Below are 19211 nucleotides of genomic sequence, written 5' to 3'. Positions count from 1 at the left end.
TATGCAACTCATGGGAATTATACCCTCTAAAATGTCATTGAATAGAAAACCACCAGTAAAGCTTTGCTTCTACCAGGGAACAAAAATCAAACAATTCAACCCATGTCAAATACATACATAACCACTACAATCTTGTTGTAGTATTAACTTCCTTTTGATCAACAAATCTATTGTATAATGCTATTAAAGCATCAGTCTTCAGACCAAATAATACAAGCCTAAAATTGTAAAATTCTTCCATTCTTCGGCTAACACACTCCTTTGGGCAGGGAAATAGACTAGCAAGACTGAACAAATATTATGCCCTCAATTTCAGAACAATGTTTATGTTGCAGAAAGTTCATCAATTAGAATGTCTGCATTTTTGGACAAAAATTGAAGCAGCAATGTATAAAAACAATTTGTGGTCTATTATTTTTTTCTTATTCTCCTGATTCCACGGAATGTCCAACAATTAAGAAACGGCCTACTGTCTGATGCTCAGAACTTGTATACTTGATGTAGAGGAAGCATTTGCAGAAATGCTAAGAGTGAGAAATTTGCAGTACTATTTCCATGTGAAAAACAAGATCTACATTGAACACTATAACTGACAACAATCACTACGTTACAAAACTTGCTCATCAAGTGGCTAATTTTATACTATGATACATTCTTAGGCCAACTTTAAAAGCGCATACCCTATTCCTTCTGGAAGAAAGAGAGAACCAGATCTGTATGTACAGAGAACATTTGTGTATCCAAGAACAGCTGATACACGTACAAGGAGAAAACAGAGTATTAGATCTCAAATACAATGGCAACTTACATGAAGAATAAGTTAGGATATATAATGATCTATAGACTACACTTGCAAACAAACAAGCATACAAGAAACAAATTTTTCTTTTTCTTGCTCTTAAATGTTCAATTTACATACCAAGTGTTCCACAATGTAGTTTACTGGTTGGCAATCGTCGATCAGTCTCTCAGTGTCTCGCTCACTAGAATTACCCAGTTTTGGTATAGGACTTTCATAAAGTTTCTTCATTGAGTTCAAAATGTTTCTCATAATGATTTAGGAGTTCATAAGTTATAAGCTTTCTTCACCCAGGAAAGGTGGCTATCATAGGGGTGCAAGGGAGGTCTATAAATATGAACATTCATATATTGATATATAGATGTCATTTTGCATTCTCATTTCACAAACCTACATGTACTATACCACATAATCCACATTTGATTCATTACCTTTTCATGTTCGTAACCAAACCCTTAGCACATGTTGACAGATATGATTATATATATACATATATGGTAATGTATCCTATTCCCAGATAATAGTTCCTTCAGAGTTTAATGTTGTCATTAGTTTTATCTATTTCATATTTGTCATATCTCAACAACTACATATCAGTTCTAGTTCATAAGAGCAAGTCCAATGGTAGAATTGTTGTGCTAAGATAATAGCTGCACTGCCATGCCAGGTTCAGGACTACTTTCAAATTTAGATAATTTAGTTAACTTTTACCTAATTCTATATGCTTTTGGTATTTGGTGATGTACAATGCAATAATTGTTTAACTCTTCCACTCCATTTCTAGCTGGTGATGATGTGGCAGGGATGGATGGATCCATCCTTAGTTTCAAATATAGAAGTATAGAACCAAGGATGCATAAATAGTGAACCCCTTTAGAGATGAGTTCTGCAATTGGTGCTATAATATAGCAATAGAACCAATTATAGCATTGCACTGGACTTGCTCTAACTATGCTAACACCAGGAATCCAGGATATCAATTTCAAATGAATTCTTAAGTACAAAAGTTCCAACAACTTCTAACATATAGCCTAGATTAACTTTTGCAGATCAGATAAGAACTAAATTCATTGCGCAATGCAATATGATATTTCACTAATGCTCATTATATTACAGTATATAATTTGCCAACGGAAGGGGTGCTATTATGTATATGGGGAACATATTAGATGCAGGAAAGCCTAAAGCACATACCCTCATAAAAGGTCGATCACGAGAAGCGAATGACTCGATAAAACTCTCCTTCAAGAGCAGTGAAACCTATTAATGGAAGGAATAAATAGTTATGTAGCAGATATAAGAACAGTTTGATAGGAGCAGGGGGGGGCACACCAATATTTTCAATGTTAATATGACAAATAAAGTGAACCTTGTCATCATTAGATTGCACGTTTGTAATGGTATGAGAGCGCAGGTTAGAACAAAGGGATTCCAAGTAAGATCTTAACACTGATAGAAAACCTTTCGCAGCTTCAGCCTACAAATTAAAAGGAAAACAGAATGTTTGTACACACGAGGATAAACTACCAAAACCAATATAATGATTTTTACAGATATATAAAAACATCAAAAGGTAAGACCGCACAATGACAGGCCAAGTACCTGAACATCGGTATATTCATAAATCGGCCGTCTTCTCCCCAGATAACTTTCTCCAACAAGTTTTTGATGATATGGGCTCAGCAATGAAAATAGCTCCTTCTGCTTAGGTAGTTGTGGTATAGTTTGTGACTTTACCTGTTGCCTCGAAAAATGATAGCAAAGTCAAATAATAGTTGTTTTAAGTAACTGGGAACAGCTAAAATGATGATAAGCAGACATTTTGATCTATTGCTATAGAACCTTTTAAACCTTGCACTATAACCTGATATGCGGGCTTGTGTTACCATATTGTATTCTTACTAGAAAATGTACTAATTGCTAGCATTGCAAAATAACAAAAAGTGTGCCATATATAGATATACCTCTATCAAAGTAGTCTTAAGAAGCATGATTGAAACATCAGTTGCTATTTGTTAATTTGTGTAAACATTAGCAACTAAAAGCAATTACAATCACCTGGTTCTTGTTTACGTCAACAATAAGCGCATTCGTCAGCTTTGACTGCACTTCAGTTGTTTTATTCTTCACACCTACCTACAAACAAGTATAACAGAAAGCCATAAAACCCAAATTCTTAATTTGATCAGAAGTCAGTTGGTAATTACCTAATCATCAATAACAATCCAATACAAAGAACAATCAGGTACTTTCCATTAGTATTGCTGCTCATTTTTCATTTGAAAGGTGCATCTAGTCTCCATCTACGTGTTATCGTTTTTTTCGCCAACTCATATTACCACAACTTAAGAGGATCTTGCTGGTTACTTGCTTCTTAATATTATCTTGTGGGCTCAGAAGATCATCTGTCAGGGAAAATTAGTTTTTTCTCCAAATACTATCCCCCTTTCATTAGAGTAACGCTCATGTTCCTATAAATCTAGCGCGTTAATGTCACCAATATTGACACATTGTTTCTCATAACTACTTATTAATGGGGCTCAATTCGTGCTTATAATACCCCAGAGTCCGCATCTCCCATTAAGCTCACTGTATCATGTTCAGCAGCTCCGGAGGACAACAATGTTTCTCAAATTATGGGACTCAAGTAGTTAAATTTCTGATTCACAAATGATTTTACAGAACAAAAATAACACAATTAGAATGCATTTATTAACATTTAATCGGTGACCAGAATCATCTGCATACTCGTTGATTGGCTTCTTCACAGAAAATTGAACACTCCTGATTCTCTAGATGTAGACTCAACAAGATGTAAATGACTTGAAGCTACAAGAACTCACTATGTAAGGGACTGGTGCATCTAGGAAGTCCAGCATGTCATTTGGTAAAACCTGAAAGGTGATTTATACGATTAAATAGTAAGTTATATGAATTGACATCATAGAAACACACACAAGGAAATACTCTTCACAAGAAAATGGAAATTTTACCGGCATTAACAAACTCTGCCACTGATATGGACGTAGAAGGGGTATAATAGACAAAACCGAAGCAGACAATATTCCCTGTTTATATGAAAAATTCAACATATAAGCAGAAAGCATCTGGAAAACATTTAAGCATCATTTGTTGTGAATGTGATGCTTTATGTGTTTTTAGGTCACCCGCTACAATTTGGATCTGAGATCGATATTCACCGACTTGACATTATAATGTCAGAATTTAGTGAGAAAAAGATAATATAATACGTCAGATACACTGGCTTCAAAGTTCAAACTGCAATTTTAAAAAATTTTGAGACATTGATTTCCAACAATAATATAGTTACGCCTACATACCAAATTAGAACATACAAACACGATTTGCTTCTCCAGCAGAGCTCCAGCAAAAAAAGTCAGCACCTTAAAAACAAAAACGGAAATGTTTGATCATTAATGTAGTGTTTCCAGCATCTACACCTGAATGACAATCAATGATTAGTTAATATCTCAAACAGAAGACTGAAGAGCTTACATGTTCAAGTCGCAACGATCCACATAAGGATGCAACAGCCTGCACCGACAAAGCAGTTGCCTCCTCCTCTGCCATGAGGGCATGATATGCCTAAAAGAACCACATAATGCAAAATATATTTAGATAGAATACAAATCATCCTATAAGCTCGGGTTAGTACATGATTTTACCAACCTATTTATACGTATGATGGTCGACCCATTGCTTCAAGTAGTACTTGATATATTACATTCTCAAGCTAGAATATCGATTGTAATTTAGATAGTATGGGATAAAATAATATTTGATTGTAATTTAGATAGTATAGGATAAAATAATATTTGATTGTAATTTACATAGTATAGGATAAAATAATATAGCTATATATAATCTTGACTCCCTCAAATCTACACTTCAATCTGCCACTGAATGCTGTATATTCCTTCAAAGTTGAAGGAAAAGAAAAAAATTTGGGTAACAAGTAAACAAAACATCAAATACTTTAAATTTTCAGGTGTTACTTGGTAATGTTTTGTTTCGTTTTATTAACTATGAAATCAAGCAAAACCTTAGTAATCTGGTGTGTTGTCCAGTTTTTAACTATCAAAGGTGGACCGATCTCGCCTTGCTTGTATGGTGAACATTTATTTAGAGGACCATGGATGAAATTGAGATGCACCATAATAACTAGCTAATGAGATGGGTATATTAAGAACATAATTAGAACGTTGGAGGTGGAAAGGGGTACCAACGAGCTATTTAGCATTGGTGAATCATATATACGGGTAAATTATGATGATATGGTATTGGGAGATTCTTCCCTGATAGCAAAGGGTTAACATTAATCACATCATTATATAACCATTCACATCGTCCGATGCAAGCGCGGGGGCATGTACACACACATGCCCCACACGTAAAAGATTATTCTCAAGATAAAACTTGCATCTATTGCAAGTTAGAAGCCCAGAAGACACCTAAATCGAACAAGGTATATATTTATATATTCAAGATCTATTGTTTGATTCAAAATATAACATAAAAAACATACCTCTGCCATTTCCAGACCGGTACTGCATGATTTTAAATCAATTGTTGAGCCACCAATATGTAGAACTGTTTCATCCGGCCTTTGGTACTCCAGAGGATGCAGATGCTCCAAGGGGTGAAATTTGACTGTTGAACCCCTAGCAGGACAAGGTAACTGGTAATACTCGGATATTATTTGTAGTGAACCATGGTTATTTTCCTGCATAAATTAAGTGCAAGGAATTAAACTAAATGTGTAAAGTAGCAAATATGCCTATACGAACCACAACTGGTTTAGTAACAACAAATAAGCTTGCCTTAGCCCAATCTAGAATATCACCATTGCTGCTGGATTGATGGTCACTGGATTGGCCTGAAAAAGATGCCTCTTCAAGCTCCGTGTCATCAGCATCACTCCTCAAGTTTCTATCTTCACTAGTAGAAAACTGAATACTGCATGCATCAATTTACACGATCTATTAACAGTTAATACAGAGCACGAAAAAGATGTTTTTAGGGAAGAAATATCGAACATCTATTTAGGCTGCATCTGTACATATTTCAAATTAAAGACACTGTGCAATTTCGACCTTTGTCTACACATAATTTTGCAATTTTTCAAGTTACTGACAAAAAAATACAGTAAAAAGTGGACATCCCACAATCAACTAATCTGCTTCAAGCATGGCAACAACACTCAACTTATTCAGAGAAAATAATTAACCGGAAAGAATGAAACAAGGGGAAGATGGAAACTTACTCCAGCAAGCACAACTTCTGGGGGAAGTATTTTCCTCAGTTGTCATGCTCAAGTAAAAACACCAATTTTAATGCAAACTCTACACTGGTATTTTTAATTATTTTTTTTTTTTGGCAAATTTTATGCCTTGATATATTGAGAAATCCACCAAATAATTAACACAAAACCAACGGACAAGAAAAAAGTTAATTATAACCATTCATTAAAAAAATACTGAGATGGCTATATTACTTAATTTCCACATAATGAGGTAGGAATGAAAAACGTAGAGAAATAATTTTCTTTCCCCCTAATTGACCAAAATTACTTAATGTGTATAGGTCAAGTATTTCAAACTCTTTTATCAAAGAAAGCCTGAATGAGACTCAGGAAATACCATATATTACATGTCTGCAGGTAAAAATAATTTACAAATTTAGCAAAACATTAAATTTACCTAGAGGAGGACTCAGAACTCTCATTATGCTGATGTCGTAACAGAGGTAAAACGGTACTTGGTACACGCCTTTGTGATATTTGTTTGCTGTTTGCTCTATCATCAACTAAAGTATCACACACCTCAGACATTTGTGCAGCAACAAATGATTCTTTTTCAGAAGGAAATTTCAAAGTTACAGGATCATTTACAACTGCAACGTCAACACCTGCTGAAATGTCACCCTCCTGATTGAGAGGCTCCAGCTGAGAATCAAGAAACTCTTCATTTATGCCCTTGGAGGGGATGGAATCGCTTATGCTTGAATGAGATATTTCAACATTTCCACTGAGCATGCTGTCTTCTCTGTTTTCTGGTGAAATACTGCAAGATGTTTCGTCTAAATTTTCTGAGTTTCCAGATTCAACAGGAAATTCAGCATCTAAATCACCAATGCTTTTGGTCAATCGTTCCAGCCTTTCTTCAGTGAATATGCTACAAAAAGTGCAATAATTTGTTAAAAGGTTAAAAAAAAATAGCATTCACAAAAGATGGGAATTATGAAATTGGTTTAAAAGAATAAAAAAGACGAGAATGCAATATGCAAACAACCCAAACACCAACATAACTAACCTGTTCAGTACTCCAAAATGCAGCTCAAAACAAGGAATCCGAGAAAGAATGCAGTAACAACGACGAGTAGTTAATATATGTCGACTTAATGGCAATTGGGTAGGTTGCACATCTGAAATCATAGAAACCAATCCGGAGGGCCTTTGTATTATTTCGTCAACTAAGACACAACATCCGTACAAGGTTGAATCATCAGCATAGGCCTAGATAAGATATAAACATCAAAAAAAGTTCAGAAAAGACTAAAACCTACATGATGATGAAAAGTTACAACACTGCATTAGCTCTAATTGTGACATACACAAAAGTAACCATTAGCTCATGTTAATTCCTTGCTTTAAATTTTCCAAAAAATATATTATCACCCGATATTGCAATGACAATGTAAATATGATGTGTTTACTTCTTTTAAGCTGGTAATTGATTATAGAAAGATCACCAAAGATAATCATATAATCAAAGGATACTCAATAAACCAACAATCACTCTACACGGTAACCTGAGTTATTATTTCAGTAATTTGTAGGGCTCACAGTTATATTGAACATATAATAAGCTACACCCCACAAAATGATATATATAAGCTCACTTGATGCTTAATAGTTTACCTGTAAGCGGAAAACAAATGACAGATCACTCTGTTTAAGATGTTCCTGCAGATTCAGTAGCATGTCAGCTCAGGTACAGTCCAATTAAAATATTGAGAGAGGGAGGGTACTGGGATGGGTCTACTAGGCGGTGAAGGGCAGAAATCTACCAAATATGTCAATTATATCACCATATAGCTATGGGTTTGGAAGCTTTGGCTCTTCTTAATATAAGGAAGACGTCAACATCATATCAAGAGAAGAATGCAATACTAAAGTTTTCACTAGTGGTAAGTACCTTCTAAACATAAAATGCATATAAGAGCCAGAAATGTCAATACCTGGCCAATTAGAATTTCATTCAACTCACTCATTGAGGGAGTTCTCTCAACAGCGTGAACCTTCAATCAAAAGTAATCAAAATTAAGTGTCTGACTAAACTACCAAACACTCTTGTATATCAAAATAACAAGTCTTACATTATTGAAAAACAGCTAATTAAGTGTAATCGATTCAGCTCTTAAAGTACATTTCTTAAACTACAAATATTGAAGGGCCAGAAGACCCAACATATGGATTACTCACCTCTACGCCTGCAGGGAAGCAGAATGAAAGAAGATCCCTATATTTTATAGGAAGCTGCTTTTCAGGGGGATAAACAAATAGAACCTGAAAATAAAAACAGTCATATCTATTCAAGACATCTTCAGATGTGTTGCACATGGAACAAGTTGAATGTACCACCAGTACCTGGGGTTCAAGATTCGGTTCTACACGGGACTGATGCTGACCAAGTGCATTTTTGAATATACTTGAACCTTCAGACTTTCTTCCAAAGTAGAGATGCTGAAGTGCCATTATATCACAGCTAGGATGAAGTCCAATAACCACCATGCTCTCGAAAAGCCGCGATGGTTCTTTTAAAATCTTGTGATGATCCTGCACAAGCACCAGCTTTTACAGTCACCACAACCTGATGGAAAATAACTTCTATTCATCCACTACTGTATCATAAAGCAAATTGACGGGATATGGTTTATTAACCATAAACCAGTATTGTATAATCTTCAACTACTACTTCAGAAGTCAAAATAATGATGATGATGATGATCACAATAATAATAAAAATAACAACAATAATAATAATAAAAATAATAATAATAATAACAATAACAATAAAAATAATAATAATAATAATCTGATAGATCAAACAAAGTTCTTATTTTAACTCTTAAAAGTACAATATTTATTTGCAGTTGTATCTGACGTATGACTGCGGAAAACACAGGATATACTGATTTATTATTAGAACAAAAAAATTTACTGCTATATATAGAGACGAGCAATCTGAAATTTGACGGACCACTCTAGTAACACACCAGGGATTGTAACTGAAAGCTTTTTGCCCACTGACGCTTCTGGCTAGTAAGAATTTCTGGATTGTAAACTCCAGTTTTACTTTCAGGGGGTTGTGACAAGCCTTTCAGTACTCTGGAAACTTGACGCTGAAGCTTCTGAAGGTGATTACCACTGTCATCTTTCGTAGAAAATACCACTGATGGTCTTGGTGAATGAACAGCAGTGGCAGCCGCAGCTGCAGCAGCAACAGCTTTTCCGGTTGTCTGCATGAAAAATGAGGCACCCCAACCAGGGCTACCTGTATCTTCCTTGTTCTCCATATTTCAGATTTTTACCTGCCAAGATCTAAATTATCAGTTGTTTTATGAAATGCACATAATTTATATAAAATTCAAATACGATTAGTACTTCAAAAGGGATAAATAGCAAACCGACCGAGGAAGTATACAATGGGTGTTTGCCATTTGGGTTAGCTAATCTTCCACTTACATTAAGACTGTTAACTTAAACAGATACATAAGATAAAGCAATGCAAGCTATATATAATTACTAAAAAAGAAATTCTCGTTTTCTGGATGATCTAGCTCGTCATTGCTATTGCATATGGTATATGCAACACAGCCAGTAACCTGGTTTCTTGAATAATATATTCCTTGCCACCCCCGCCTTTTAAAAAAACACAAATGGTAATATAGCAACCGGAAACAAGAAACATAACTGCTTGTATCATCCAGTCCCTTACACAAAGGGAAAAAACATTACTCATCAATTTATTGTTTCCAATGTTGAATATAACTTAACATACATCGCGTATTTCTACCAGCTACCTCAAATTGGTTTTATAAAGCTCAAGTCCGTAATTAACATAAAAAATTGGTCACTACAGTGAAAGATCCGTGTAAAGCATTATCCTTCAGTAATGCCAAATTTAGCATATTACAAGGCCAATGTAGTGGACACATGCAAGTTTCCTTTGGTATGACAAAGGAGAGGGGTAAAGGGACAGCAGATAAGATATAGTTAGGTATGCCCTAGAACACTTGAAGGGAAGGGAACAGGAAAGCTCCAATTGTAATAAGCTACACCAGGAAGGAACCTTTATAATATAATTACCTAAACTCATTTTCACTGGTAAAAACTTGAATACTTAGTCATTTACTACAACAATATCAGACTTTACTGAAGTGAATAAGTGTGCATCCTATATGATTTGCCACATTCGTGAGAGCAACTTATTAAAGAATCAAAAGAACAAAAAATTCTCTATAATCCCTTCTCTATCTTCGATACATGAGATTATCTAGCACTTGCAAACACTCTGAAAAGAGTCCAAACCGCTCCTTCACAACTCTAATTTCAATCTTAAAAAGTTCGTATTCTTCTCTTTTCCATATTCCTCTACGGAGTAAAAACTTATCAGGTATATCCTTTAAGGTTTTAATTACCCTATCCGAATACATCGAGTATATGTGCCCTTAAAATCCCTTCCATTCAGTTTCTACACTAAAAACTGCCCCCTAACCCTTACTTATTGAAACACCAAACTCCACCAAATCAACAAAATTTACCACCAAACACATAATTACCACCCATTAAAACCACAAAAGATTCAATTCTTCTTCAAGAACTCAAACTAAACTGCCTCAAAAACCCAAGAAAAGTATTACAAACAGTGCAATCACAATAAAGCAACCAACTTTGATCAAAACCCAACTCAAATAATCATCAAACGCTATAAAAATCAAAACTTTAGCACCAATCTACAATCAAAACATTCTTTCACACATAAATGACAAAACTTTCAATTAAAAAAATCACTTACTCATACAAATCAAGGGGTGCAACAACTCAAAAATCTTCTCAAATAACTCCAAAGAACAAAAAGATTGATATATACATACACATATAGATATATAGAGGAAGTTACACAGAGATTTGAAAAGGGGGCGGCCAATACAAAGCCTGCTTAATAGTATTTCTTGTTGGTTTACTGTTCGTCTCTTAGAATAAAGAGAGAGAATCCCCAAACTGCAATTTGTATGTATATACTATAATATTATATGTTCTTGTAATATTTTTTATTATGAGTTTTAGGTTTGTACATTTGTGTGACGAGGTTGTATTAGTGTAATAATTGAGAGAGGAAGAAGATATCAGGAAAGCTGAAAAGTTGGGCTATTTTTTCATTATTGTTATTTTGAAGTATTCACGACTTGATGTAAGTAAATTCTTGATGGTTAAATGAACAATATGACCATCTTACCATCAAGACTTTTTTTATTAAATAAAAATATACGTTAATTAGTGTGAGCATATCAAAAATTAAACAGATGTAATATATTTCCTTTGGGGAAAAATAGTAGTCGTTCGTTAGCTTGTTTGGTATTAAATTTGGTTATTCTTGATGGTTTTTGTTATTATATTTCAACAATTTTATGATAAAAATTATATATATGTATATATATATAAAAAGTTCTATAAAGACTATATTTTTTTGGAGGCTTTAGAGACTTAATCACAACCATCCATTTCTTACACATCTAAGGACTGCAGATATTTGTCCTACACATTCGTTTTCTCTCCCTATCTTGTCCTGTATTTCTAAATCGGTGAACAACAAGTAGTATTTCTAAATCCCGCATAACATAAAATAATAATTCCATAATATTGGTGTTCCATCAACGATTTCCTAACAAATAAAAATAATAATTGCATACAAAACGAAGATGTGGTTGGACATTGCTATGAGTTCAGTGCCAATCATAGCAATGTCCAATGACATCTTTGTTTTGTATGCAATTATCATTTTTATCTGTTGTGATTTCGGTGATTTAACACCAATATTATAAAATTATTATTTTATGTTACGTAGGATTTAGAAGTACTGCTTGTTGTTCACTGATGTAAAAGTGCAGGACATGATAGGAAGAGAAACGAATATGCAGGACAAATATCTTGCAGCCCTTGGATGTGTAAAAAATGGATGGTTGTGATTAAATCTCTAAAACCTTCAAACAATATAGTCTCCATAGAATTTTCTTCTGCGTATATCATATTTAATGCTCTCATATAGATGTCGCGAAGTCAATTGTGGGTACGATTTATGAATTGTAAAATATGTCAAATAAATCAAATTATGAGTACTATTATATATATATATATATATATATATATATATATATATATATATATATATATATATATATATTTTATTTAAGACAACATGTGAAAAGTTTATGATCAAAATTTGGAGTTCAGTGAATGAAAGATGAATAAACACATCTAAATTACGGTTTTTTAATTAAACAACAAACAAAACTGTTATATATTCTCTAAGTAATTTATAAATATTACAACTAGTGTATGCATTAGTCTAAGACCAATATCACTCTGATTTTCATTCTTAATTTTGGAATGTGTACTGTTGGAAACAAAAGTTCTCAAATAATATATACACACACGGAACTATCAAAAATTAAACACATGTAATATATTTTCTTTCAAGATACTATCGACAACAAACTTTCTAACTATTTATATTTACTCTAATTTTCCAATATATTAACCATGTTTTTTTAAAAATGAATATTCATCATATTCACTTTTTGATGTGTTCTTTTCGATCAAGGCACAAGCATGCCTACTGTACATGCTAACATAAAATTCAAAAATCACGAATTTATCAAAGAAAAGATGTCAACACACTCCCATCATTTTACAGATTAACGAAACTTAAAAGAAAAAGAAATCTAAATTGGCAACGTTACATTTAGAAGCAAAGTGGCATCACGTACAACATACATGCCCAAACGGAGATCAGGGTCAAATGTATAGTTTCACTCATCAATTCACATGTTGTCACATGTTAGAAGTGTTAACTTTTCTCACGTTAGTCTTATTAAATGATCTTCTCAATTTGGGGTGGCTTCGATTTTACATGTTTTTGTTGCACTTCTAGATGATGTGTGTTTAGTAAAGCTGAATAAACCTGTCAACGCTGTAGATAAGATTACGGCCATTTTTATCATCAATTATCCCACACGTCTAATGTGTGGAAGTCGAACACTGCTGCTAATCAAATTACGGAATAATTTTCACTCGTAATAAGTAAAGGCTCCGGAAGAAAATCAAAATTTTGACATTATTTGCCGGTTGAGTTGGACCAACGGTTATCCTGTTGATCTGGAACTACCTGAGAAGTTTTGAAGCTTTAAATTATGCTCGGCACTCAAATAAAATAGCACTCCTTCCGTCTCTTTCTTAGCATTGAGAGAGAAAACTCGGCACATATTATAATATTTCTAAAAATATAATTTTATAAATTATTTTTATATATTATGTTTAGAAAAATTAATCTTTAAATTTTTATATTTATTTTAAAATACATGTGACATAATACAAAATCAGTAAAAAAAATGAGAAGAACGAATAGTAATTATTTAAAGGGCCGAAGTGAATTTTTAAACTGGCTTGCTACTTTTCTCAGGGCACACACGGCGTGGACTGCGCCTTGTCTCCATGCTACTTGCAACTTGCAAGTTGCAACCCATCCTCTCTTTTTTTCTTTTTTTGCCTAAATTTCAGCAACCCATCCTTTTATTTGTAACAAATGGGTCTGGTTTTGGTTCTTACGGTTTGATATATGAGAATTTAATATTTGTTTCTGGTGAAGGTTTTTAACTTTTTTAGCTTTATATTCGAGTAAAATCAGCAGGTTAATAATAACAATAATTATTATTAGTATTACACTGCACATTTTATTTAGAACTAATTGGAATTGCTTTCCTTGACAAGAGCTCGGAATAACCGGGTCTCGTGTTAAGGAATTTGACGAATAAAATACTGTTTGGTGAGGGGGAGAATGTTTTGTTACGGCTTTTCATGTTAAAAAAATTAAAAAATTTTGGAGATCTCATTTCACTATAGTCTTAGAAGCCTCATTCATTAGAATTGTATAAAATATGATCTAGTAATTTCAAATTAATTTTTTTTGAAATATTTTGAAACATCTGACAAGCTGAAGATTACGTTCTACAACGTAATCAACATGCATTCCGATTGCTTTTATAAATTGCAGGACGCTATGTTCTATAATATGTACTGCGATTTATAAATTATGTCGTGCATATTGATTACGTTTATACACATAATTTTTAATTTCTTAGATTTTTAAAAATATTGTAGAAAAGAAAAATTAAAATTAAAATCACTAGATTATATTTATCCAATTTTATAAAATGAGGACTCTAAGATTCCACTGAAACGAGGGCTCAAAGGAATTTTACTGCATTAAAAAAATATCTTTCCAAAATTTCATTTTTTGAATAAAAACTAATATCTATATTTCTATTCAGGAAAAAATGAAAAATAATGTGTAACAATATTTTCTCTTACACTTAAAATAACATCCAAAAATCAAAACAATCTATTCTAAAACATAAAAAATAAATTTCCAGAAAAATGTCTGCATAATTATATATATTCGTAAAGACTCGAGTTCTTTATAGGGTGAGCGAGTGCGGGTTCGGTGTGGTATTTGGTTAAAACTGCAACTGGAACAGCATGTCCTCGTCTTAAAAATCAAAAAATCTCAACTGCAATCTCATCGTCGGTTTCAATACCTCGGATTCGGTTTCTATCGGTTCGGTTTCGGTTTAAATACCGCATGAAAAAAATAATATTATATATATAAACAATCAAAATTATATATTCATATAAAATTTAAAAATTCTTTGCCGCAAAGTTAATTTCAGTCTCCTTTGTCGCAGAGTTCTTTTATGAGAGTAGATATTTTTATAAGACAGTAACTAGCTTCCCTCTGTGTCAACAAAAACTTATACATACATATTTTCTTTAACAGAGTTAATTCACTCACAAATAAACAAGCAGCATGTAGTATGAAATTTCAGAGCTATTAACCAAAAAACCCAACTAACTTATCATTTTTTTGCCAAAAAATCTATAAATTTATTTTTCACCAATAACCCCAATAAAGTTTATTAAATCTTTGAAAAACATTTAACTAAAATTACTTATAACTGCTGTGGACTAACCATGATCATCACATATCCTATGTGGTAAATTGATTACAATTAATTAAAAAAAATCGAAAAATCAGCACCACTAAAATCAGCTTTAAGATGGTTGAACAGCAGCTCATTAAGACAGGGAAGTAATAGGCTCTCATTCAAACAATGAACAGACTGAGAACTGCTCTGCCGCCATAGTTATTGCGACTGAAGGCTCTGAGGCATTTCATCCACCTCGTTTCTACGTGGTTGATTTTCTATGTAGAAAAAATGTATCTTACGGTGTATATTAATGTGTGAAATCCTTACTTAGCTACTCGAGCATAAACAGTTAACCAAGCTTTAGGCGCAGCCGTGCAGCACATCAAGCAGCAGAATGGGAACTCTGAATTGAGTAAGACATATTTTAACCATTTAGCACAAACAATCCACCAAAATACAAACAAATTACTCAACCATATACTCTGTCCAATCAATAGTCACAAGCAACTTCAAACAAACACCTCCTAAAACTCTATAAAAATTAGTCACGTGAGACACCCCAACCAAACCTGTGAACTCAGGAAAACATAAAAAGTTGTGTTTCATCTCCTGAATTTTGTATTGAATGGAGTCAGAAATAACACCCCATCTGCTAATCTTTTCACATACCATCTGATTACGTCAAAATGATAACCCCATTAATTTATTTCGAACATCAACTCAGCCTTTACAATAATCTGTCAATATCACACATCTTCACTTGTTTTCATTTTAATTTTGAAATCTAAACTAACAAATATCATATTATAAATTATTCCCGAAAATGACTAGGCGCTATGTGGCACACACGTGTATAAAAAGATACAAATCAAGGAAAGATACATGACAGGTCACATTGGTAGATTTAACCATGGTTTATTTTATATTTATTTTATTAGTTTTAATAAAGTTTATTGTGGTTTTAAAGAAAACAGAAGTTTAAAAAAATTTTGGCAAAAATTTGACAAGTTGATTGAGTTTTTTGATTAATACCTCGAAACTTCACAACTACTATATTTCAGATACCATGCATAAATCAGTAATCATTAACCATGCTCCGCAAATGACGGGACCTAAATTTTTAGATAATATATCATTAACCAGTAAATCGAAAAAATAACTAGATTTATCGGACTGTCCAACTTAATTAAAATTCTAGCACAAGTCCAAGTCCTAATTATATGATATGAGAAAGTCTAATTCGAATAACTAATATAAGTTATTGTTTTTTAAATTTAAATTTAAATTTTGATATAAAATGCAAATAATATATAATATTTATTTTTAGTCGGATCGGTTCGATTTTTTGCGGATTGGTTCCTAGCTATAACCGGAACCGAACAATCGGTTTCAGATTCGGTTTTTAAATTTTCGATTTCAGTTCCGATTTATACGATTCGATTTTTAGCGGTTTTTAACGATTCCGGTTTCGAATTCGGATTTATTCGGTTTTTTCTTACCCCTGGTTCTTTAGTTAGATCAGGACAATCAACTTCTCAGACCAGGAGGTCCCGCATTTTGGTGGAGAGGGTATACTTTTTACCTTTTAGAAGTAACCCCGTCATATATGGTTGAGTTCACTTGTATGGTAATTTATACCGAACTGATGATTTATACCGATCAGATTGGATTTATCGAATCTAAATATTTTGAATTTGGGTAAGAGTTTGGATTTGATTTTTAAATCCAAATTATTTTTGAGTCGGGTTTATGACATACCGTTTCGAACCCGACTCAAAATCCGAAAACCATTTTATTCCGAGTCAAACCCAAACCCGACTCACTACCCATTTTAATGTATAAATAATATATATATATATAAATGTAATGTCCCATAATTTAAAGTAGTATAAGTATAACATATATAACATACTATATTACTACTACTAGTACTTTAAAGACTATAATTTGTACAAACTATTGTATTATAGTCTAATATTATTCAACTATTCATTTAACATATTTTCAACAGTAGGTTTCGAAATAAATATATTATAGGCCAAGACTTTGACTGAGATTAGCAACATAGATATATGTAGGTTCAAACTATCAAAGACGAGTAGCCATTTCATTCTGATACTGCAATCCCTTGTTCAACTTTCCGGTATTTCTTATAATTAAATTTCTTCATTCCGGTTGTTTTGAGCTATTGTTGCTTTTCAATGATCTTACTTCATCAACAATTCTCTGCTTAGAAGGCTGATCTATTGCCTTCTCTGATCTCTTATTCAATCCCAATAACTTCAACATCGTCAGACCCAAACTCAGGAGTCATTTGACTCGAATCAGATGTTAATAATCCCTCATTAGTGTATGTGGAAATCAAGGTGCAATTTGGTAGAGATCCACCAACACCCGGATCAAAACCCGACAGGTTCGGATTTGGGTTTAGTGATTCGGATTTTTCTACGTTCTGGCTCGATTTTGGCAAAGAAAATTCGGTTTGGATTTTTTTCCCTAAACCTGTTTCAACTTACCTAATTGTCATCCCTACTCTTGTAGATGAATTACATATAAAACAAAATTATTTTCATCACCGTCATAAATTTTCGATACAAATTGATCCCCCACTATACGTCGACGCACACATATATTTAGTGTTTGATTTGACACGAATTTTAATAAAAGTGTATAAAATAGTATAAACAAAATAAAAAAATGTATGAACTATCAATATTTAATTAATAAATTAAAAAATAGATGTGATCAATTTGTTTTATATTATGAAAATTTATTCTTTTAGAAAATTGTGAACTATTAAATATTGAGAGAAAGATCTCAAAAGAATGAGTTAATAAATTGAGCTAATCGAGTAAGAACATGTCCAGGAGATTCTCCGTCGGACTCTTAACTTAGAAGAATAAAAAGTTTTAGTTCAAGTAGAGTTTCAAGATAATTCTAGAAGACTCTTTATAAATTTAAGATATTCTCTCTTCTTTTGGAGGATCCTCCACATGGCTCTTAACTTGTTCTTAGTAATAAAAAATTTCATTTTCTCCTACTTATCTATCACTTTCCTCTTTTTTTTGAGTTCATATATTAATAAAGGAAAAATGCTTCATATACAAAATTAGGTACAAAATCATTCACAAAAGAAGTATGGATTGAGTTTTGATTGGAATGGACCCCTGTATGTGCATCGATAGCACCAATTAAAACATCCCACCTTATTAAAACTATAAAAAAAAGTTGTTATGAGAGTTGACTTCCGTAAACAAGGTTCCAACCTCCACTCGACTCCCGTGACTAAGGTTCCAACCTCCACTTCTCTGCCTTCCATATTTTCATCTCTCCGGCCGATTATCCCTCTTCGCTCTCCCTTCCTCTCATCCTCTTTTCTTTTTATCCATTTTTGAATAAAATTAAGATCTAATCTTTTATCGATTAGATCTTATTGAGTAACTTATTATCAAGATTGTTAGTCGTGCCCATCGTTTTGGGATGTCAGTCTGTTATGTTTTGATATTTTTGCGTGTCTTGGTACGTGTTTCAGTTATTTTTCTGGAAAAGATTTATATGGTATTTTCTACAGATCTATAAGACTCGTACACGTTAGCGGATACCGCAAAAGCTCACCTTTCACAGTAAAAAATAGTTCATATTTTGGGGCATCTACTGCTCCAATATTAGTTTATGTAACTTATAGGTCTTAATATTAGGCTACAAATGGTATTTATGTGAAGTTCAATGACAATGTTACTAGTTTTATAACTGATTTATGTTGGATTGCTCGGATGTCATTATAATACTTTTTTGATTAAAAATTTTGAATATTTTACGTTTTAAGCAATCTGAATACAAAACGACTATTTGTTTAGCTCGTTATTTGTTTCACAATCAGATTATAATTGACAATTTGGGATTATCCCGGCTGGATTTCAATATTTGTTTTGTTAAGCGTTTTGTATTAATAACACATTTGTTTGTTAGAAAAAACATCCCACCCTAATGATTATGTCATTTGTGCAAAATTTTATATCCAATTTTGTATATGTAATGTAACATCCCATATCGATTAGTTAAAGAGTATTTGAGTCCTTTATATGCACAAGCAAATAACTAATGTATACCAATTTGCTAGCAC

At 32.9% G+C, this 19211-nt stretch overlaps 1 protein-coding gene across 2 annotated transcripts; it reads right to left on the bottom strand.

Annotated features, from left to right (window-relative positions):
- Window positions 1-11204, bottom strand: LOC108214721 (uncharacterized). Of its 2 annotated transcripts, XM_017386877.2 has the most exons (19): window positions 10900-11204; window positions 9098-9412; window positions 8469-8657; window positions 8304-8387; window positions 8060-8119; window positions 7740-7784; window positions 7132-7334; window positions 6520-6993; window positions 5641-5776; window positions 5346-5543; window positions 4316-4405; window positions 4141-4203; window positions 3793-3867; window positions 3643-3693; window positions 2858-2935; window positions 2402-2536; window positions 2169-2276; window positions 1994-2059; window positions 1-750 (listed from the first exon to the last, which is right to left on the bottom strand). In XM_017386877.2, the coding sequence occupies exons 2-19, from the start codon at window positions 9395-9397 to the stop codon at window positions 682-684; spliced, it is 2424 nt and encodes an 807-aa protein (XP_017242366.1). In that variant the 5' UTR covers window positions 9398-9412; window positions 10900-11204; the 3' UTR covers window positions 1-681. The 2 variants fall into 2 exon arrangements, with proteins under 2 accessions (XP_017242366.1, XP_063945651.1); XM_064089581.1 differs by lacking the exon at window positions 10900-11204 and having other exon boundaries at window positions 9082-9222.
- Window positions 11205-19211: the final 8007 nt, after the last annotated feature.

This window comes from Daucus carota, chromosome 3, assembly GCF_001625215.2.
Source record: "Daucus carota subsp. sativus chromosome 3, DH1 v3.0, whole genome shotgun sequence".
NCBI classification, from domain to species: domain Eukaryota; kingdom Viridiplantae; phylum Streptophyta; class Magnoliopsida; order Apiales; family Apiaceae; genus Daucus; species Daucus carota.
This window is presented reverse-complemented; position numbering and strand designations above follow the sequence as displayed.

Coding starts and splice junctions, on each gene's coding strand:
- LOC108214721 (XM_017386877.2), bottom strand. CDS start 9,397: ATGGAGAACAAGGAAGATACAGGTAGCCCTGGTTGGGGTGCCTCATTT. Junction 6,994..7,131: donor CATTTTGGAGTACTGAACAG/GTTAGTTATGTT, acceptor CACTTTTTGTAG/CATATTCACTGAAGAAAGGC. Junction 3,868..4,140: donor TGTTTGTATGTTCTAATTTG/GTATGTAGGCGT, acceptor TCATATAAACAG/GGAATATTGTCTGCTTCGGT.